The sequence below is a fragment of the Limulus polyphemus genome, unplaced genomic scaffold (assembly GCF_000517525.1).
Source record: "Limulus polyphemus unplaced genomic scaffold, Limulus_polyphemus-2.1.2 Scaffold7454, whole genome shotgun sequence".
Lineage (NCBI taxonomy): Eukaryota > Metazoa > Arthropoda > Merostomata > Xiphosura > Limulidae > Limulus > Limulus polyphemus.
The window spans coordinates 10,501-17,112 of NW_013673064.1; the positions used below are offsets into that span (position 1 = coordinate 10,501).

The following is a 6,612-nucleotide window of genomic DNA, read 5'->3' on the forward strand; positions in this document are numbered from 1 at the left end:
TATTTTTATTACATCGAGAACGATCTCCAAACATTAGGATGCCGTTAAACTTTCAGAAGTTAATTTATACTTTAAAACCAAAAACATGTATCCAGTAAAAATACACCATTGAATCAATGCTAAGAGAGGTAGCTAGCAAAGCTTAGTGTTAAAGCCAAACAGCATCGTAACATGGTGTTACATTTCAAACTAGTTACACATTGTAGTAGGTTTAGCTGGTAAATATTATAAGCAGCTAAAAATAGGCTTCAGAATCCAACTAAATTTAAACATTTTCAAATTAAAAAAATAAACAATATACAATAAGAAATAATTGTTTAGGTTCTTAACATTGTAAATGCTATACATAGCCAAAAACTTCTGTTAAAATTCTGAATTACTCAACATTTTGATTTTAGAAAGGTGGTCAATATAGAACTTTTAAAACATTTGGAAATAAATCAACAAATTATAAAAAAAAAATGTACTTTACTGATGACTGATCATTTTTTTTTTGCTTTCAACATTTTGAGATGTGACTTTCTAATTTTAATAAATTAAGCATTACTTCTATATAACGGATAAAAAAACAACATAATGCGACAAATTTGTAAATTTAAAATCTAGAAAAATACTAGTTGAGGTATAAAAATAATTGTTTGTTATAGCAACCTTTGTGCTTTTGTTTGGATAACAACGGTTACAAAATCTAGACACTTTCCCATATTTTCAAGTTAGAGTATCGAAATCAATAACTACACCAAAACACTCAAATGTCTTTGTTTTCTTTGGGGGTTAAGGGTTCGTGTGTGTTTTCATGATAAACTGCTAAAGCAAAACAAAAACAACCAAGTAACTCCTTAAACCACCACTTAAGATAAAACATGAAAAGTTAAAAAAATTAATAAACTTCTACATATAATTTTGTACTAGAAATGGCGTACAAGAATTAAGGTCTTATTAAAGCGATTAAACTTCCTAAAAAAATATACGAGACGGAAGATAAAACCTGTTGGACGGGATGACTCTCTCCAAACAAACCAGTCTCCGAAATTGCAGGCTAATTTCAACCTATATATTTTTTTTTTTTTTTGAGGTTGATACATAATTGGCCATCCCAGAAATATACAATTATATTTACACAATCGCTCGAGCACAGACTCAAAAAATAAAACCAATAACATCCAAGCTCGGTACTTTGAGGACTTATGCAGAAGTCTTTAAAAAAAAAAGGTTCCAAGGTGAATTGTCTACGATGTGTTTATGTTAAAAGTCTTAACACTTTTTACGAGGTTTGTAGCAACACCCAATGTCCGCTTCAGATCCCAGTTCTGCCGAGGCTAAAAGGTAGCGATATTTTTTCTTAGCAAGGTTCTGGTGTGTGTTGTAGAAGCTGTTGAAGTAGGCTTTTTTTCTGATCAGGAGGCTTTGGTTCTTCACCCTAAGACGAGTGAAATATTAACTTTTATGAACATTGGCTAACTTCGATACTGAGTGTACAAACTCAGAACTACCACACTTAACAAAAAATATACGTCAATAGTTTAAAATGTAACAAACACAAGTTATTGTTTCAACATTCCTAATCATTTTATCCAGCCTCGTAACATTTTCATGTTTATTAGTTGTACTTATTGAAAATCTTTTATTAAATACAAATCTAAAAAATACAAACACAGACACGTATTTTTTTTGTAAAAAAATTACCAACAGGTGAAATTAAACCTTACCCTAGGGCTATGACTGGGAACCCGAGTTAAGGTACCGTGTTTACTGGGTGGTGGAAAGAGACCCGGAGATCCATCGGCTGCTGGGAAAATGATAAAACAATATACTTTACATCTATCTCCTAATGGAGTGGTATAGGAGTTACAGATTAAAGTATTATTTTCTGCTCTAGAAAATGTACTAAAGCAATTAATACTTGATTCGATTGGCACGTTAAAAAGGTTTCATATCTTAAGTGGAGAGCGAGAGGGAGATTAATTTAAATACCTGTTTCAAGATCCAATGACAGAACAAGTGCATCTAACTCTGAAGGGTTAAAGGTCTGATGACTCGGTGTGGATGAAGATCCCCCTCCACTAAGAACGTACTGCTGGAGCTGTTGTCCCTGAAGAGTTATATCAACTATTAATTAACCCACTCCTAACATGACTACAAAACCCAGTGTCCGTCAACAACTTGAGAACCACCACATATTCAGAAACAAAATCTAACTACAGATCTTTGGGCTCGATTTTAAGGAAATTTCCAGGTCCTTAGGTTAACCTGACCTGTATCAGAGGTTTTCTGGAAGGCTGTATTGTTTGTGAACAACAACAAAAACCCATAGATCCAATTACAACAATATTGATATACAAAGACCCAATTACAATAATTTTGATGTTTTTATATCATTTATTTCCAAAATGTACAATTATTGTTTAGTTGGTAATTTTGCACTTTTATTCAACTAATTTTTGATGTTTTATTTTTCGGGAAGTTTTGTTACGTTGGAAAAACCTCGTTAATGTTACATAGTATCTTAAGGAAACAAACAGTCAATGGACTGTAAAACATTTAAACAGAACAGCGATCCTGGACAATCCCGTTCAATGTTTTCATTCTAACCAGCTTGACCTGCCCGTAAAGTACAGCCTGTATTATAACTAGAATTGCATTGGAACTCTCACATGTAATTACTGTACCGTAACCGTACACACTGCCTGTACGCTGCACATGTACACACACATCGCTGATATGTACTGTTGTTCATACTGGTAGTTAGTATTGACCTGGAGAGAGACAAAACTAGACTTATTATATTTATTGTTTGTTACTGATCAAAATGTTTAGTTATTATTATTGTGTTCTGTTTAATTTGTGGATTTTCACACAGTAACTAGGCCTTCCGTATTTCCTAGACTAATATTAGTTTTAGGGCATATATATGCATAATTGAAAGGGGTCTTAGTTATTATTATTGTGTTCTGTTTAATTTGTGGATTTTCCCACGGTAACTAGGCCTTCCGTATTTCCTAGACTCTATTGGTCGTGTCCATCTAACATTAGTTTTGGGGTCTTAGTTATTATTATTGTGTTCTGTTTAATTTGTGGATTTTCCCACGGTAACTAGGCCTTCCGTATTTCCCAGACTCTATTGGTCGTGTCCATCTAACATTAGTTTTAGGGCCTATATATGCATAATTGAAAGGGGTCTTAGTTATTATTATTGTGTTCTGTTTAATTTGTGGATTTTCCCACGGTAACTAGGCCTTCCGTATTTCCTAGACTCTATTGGTCGTGTCCATCTAACATTAGCTTTTAGGGCCTATATATGCATAATTGAAAGGGGTCAGTGTTTCAATTTTGATGATTAATGATGAAAATTCTGAGTTTAATTTTATAAACTTGATCATGTTAGTTCCTACCGAAGGTTTATTGGCAAGTTGAGACAGCCATGTTAGTTTTATTGTCGTAAGCATCTATACTAGAAATTAGTCTCACTAAATATTTGTGTTATCGTTGAGTCCTACCCACATACAATGTGTGGTAATGTAACTAACTGAGCTGAATACACTGTACTATGTTACCACACATAGCCATTCACGCTCATTTGAACTTCATACGAAATTTACGTGACCTAAACATCATTATTGTCCAATCACAAAAGAGAACTCTTCCTAACGTTTTGGTGGATTGTATCAACATTTCTCTTGTAAAAAGTCTAACCTTTTTTTAAACTAAAAAATAGACCAAAAGATATTCTTGTGGGGGTTCGAATTTTCAGTTCGTAGTTAGGAAATTTAACGATGATTTTGGTGTGGGCATGGATAAGTGTACAGAAGACTGTGATGCTGTTTCAAGTAAAGGTCTGTTCCAGGATGCTAGTTATCCATTGGACAACACGGGGGTTTAAGTTGTTCGTCTGAGGAAGTTTTTAGTTATCTCGCACGACCATTAAAATCGAGCCCTGGATACATACACGTACATCCATCAAATCATGTTATTTATACATAAATATGTAAAATATCACACTGCTTATTAAACCAATAATCTGACTTAACACGTTCTGCCTACATTTCAAAGTTAACAGGTGATAATTAAAGATGTTAAGATATTGGCTATACTTCCACGTCACAGAGGTAATATGATTGTTCCAACCTGTGCTTGTTGTTGCTGGGTTTTAGCTCCCACCATAGCCCGTAACTCTTGTCTCACTCTGCCATTACCATTTCCTGCAACCTGCCCTCTGTTGTTAAAAAAGTAAAATAAGCAAAATCGAATCTTAAATTCTGAAATGAACATGATAAGAATAATATAAAATGTTATTTGTTGACTTAAGCTCAATGACTGATTGTATAGACCTATTGGTACCAAAAATTAATTAGTCTAACTAACTAATATGTATTCAGGGCTAACTTAAGTATCCTAAGCTGGCCTAACGTATTATTGGAATTGCAGTAAGGGTACCCAAATGTTGAATCAATGTATACTAATCACTACGAGTTCTTGTTTTACGATGATACACAGTACGGTAAACTAGCTAGGATACTTAAAAGTTAACTGTTAGTTCGGGTATATTTAGATAACTTGCTTCAATTAGAAGTTACCAATTCAAACTGGATAACTTCTTATCTCTACTGTGTAATGGAGGTTGCATACTAGGCTATATAAAAGTTTGACTTAAAAGTACCCCAGACTAACTGTATTGGTTGTATAGTAAAAAAATTAAAACAAATGATGAACCACAACCAGAAAGTATTAAGACAGTTCCAATAATATTAGGCGTTTCTAGAAAGAAAAGTAGGGCCTTTAGAAGGTAAAATAGGGATACTTCAGATTTCATGTGTTTATATACAATACCTTCTTTGCCCTAACCATTACAAAATTAAGAGATGCACCAAAACATACATACATACCTAATCTGATTTTAATTTTGTCAAACTACCCGATTTTGAATAGTTTGCGATTTTAATAACGGAGACAGTCTATACCCACAATACAACTATATATGTGTTTGAATAGTTTGTGATTTTAATAACGGAGACAGTCTATACCCACAATACAACTATATGTGTTTGAATAGTTTAAAGGTAGGAGGCCTGAAATATCGGTAAATATCTAAGTTTAGGACTCGTAATACTAACTGTGGACTCGTGTTGCTTAATACTATTTATTACATCAAACTCCAAGCATTGAAGTTCATATTACAAATCTTTACAAATACTCAGCCATTCTTGCAATACAATATCTATATAAATATAATAGTACTGTCTGTCCATGTGACTACTTTGCCCCCTGTTGATGGATCTTCACCAAAATTGGTATGGAGATTCAAATTTGCAGTTTTGAGTGTTTTTTTTTGTGGGTGTCTTTTACCGCTACTTTGCCCCCTGTTGACGGATCTTCACCAAATTTAGCATGAAGGTTTGTTGGGTGCACGGGAAGATCTGTGCAAATTTGCAGTTTCACATTTTGTGTTTTTATGGGCTTTTTTTTTTTACAATTACATATAAGGGAAGCAACTTTTCGTGTATCGTGAATTTACATAACTTCCATCCAGGGGAAGAATACTCCGCTAGTACTAATCAAAAGAGCAATCTATAAATTATGGAATACAAGTTAAAATTAGAATTTTATATACTAGTCACAAGAAAAACATAAGTAGAATAACTTAACACTGCAGCTCTACCTTTCGACAAGGCTCGAACTAAACATCTGCAGGTTTTGTTGCTCGAAACAAAAGTGAGAGTTATCTGTCGCTCCGTCTGCAGACGTGTAGTTATTTCCACGTGCAGACTGACTGCTGTAGCTCGATGACATCTGTGGCCGAGGTGATACGACTTGATCGCCACCCACATATCCTCCGTGCGGTGTCCTTGGCGAGTTTACGCGACCTGTAAAGGAAAGAAAAAAGCTTGTTAAAGGTAAAACACCTAAAGCAACCTTTTCAAATTCAAGTAAAACTGGTCACTGCAAGACACGTCAATGAAAAGATTGTGGTTGTTCTTTATTATTTTGTGAAAACCTTGACAAACACAACAATTACATTCCTTCATTTATAGCATAAGGATGTAATACCTTAAAAGGAACACTTAGAAATAAATTCAACACAGTTTCTAAACAAATGCCTGCCCAGGACTTCACAGCAATATTAATAAATCAATAATAATGGAATCGTGAAAAAGAACCAAAAAGAAAAAACCCAATTCCAAAAAAAAATATAATATTCAAGCAATACTTTTCATTGTCGAGTGACAAATGGCAATAACTATACCCTTCACTAACTATCTCTCTTAGTGAAGTTTCTGGCAGGGTATTTATTCACGAGAGTACAAGCTCATGTGATAATAAATTTACATACTCTTCTGTTACATTAATAGTATCTGTACGTCACTGTTAGGGAAGCTGGTGTCATTAACATGTAGAAGGTGAGTTAGCGTATTAATGGAACTAAAAGTTTATAGATAAACTAAACGATAGAAGGAAATAATAAATGATCAATAAACTAATACAAGATCAGACACATTAACCAACAAGTTTACAAATAAACTAATACAAGATCAGACACATTAACCAACAAGTTTACAAATAAACTAATACGTTTACAAATAAACTAATACAAGATCAGACACATTAACCAACAAG

The 6,612-nt window shown here is 33.7% G+C and overlaps 1 protein-coding gene across 1 annotated transcript in view; it reads right to left on the reverse strand.

The window, feature by feature from the left end:
- Positions 1 to 1,057: 1,057 nt before the first annotated feature.
- The window catches only part of LOC106474625 (nuclear receptor coactivator 2-like), a gene marked incomplete at its 5' end in the record, with an annotated part of 25,053 nt that continues 19,498 nt past the window's right edge, over positions 1,058 to 6,612 (reverse strand). Inside the window, 5 exons of the mRNA XM_022402936.1 lie at positions 1,058 to 1,420; positions 1,710 to 1,789; positions 1,975 to 2,092; positions 4,126 to 4,213; positions 5,657 to 5,861. Coding sequence (XP_022258644.1) covers positions 1,343 to 1,420; positions 1,710 to 1,789; positions 1,975 to 2,092; positions 4,126 to 4,213; positions 5,657 to 5,861 — 569 coding nt within the window. The remainder of the gene's footprint in view (positions 1,421 to 1,709; positions 1,790 to 1,974; positions 2,093 to 4,125; positions 4,214 to 5,656; positions 5,862 to 6,612) is intronic.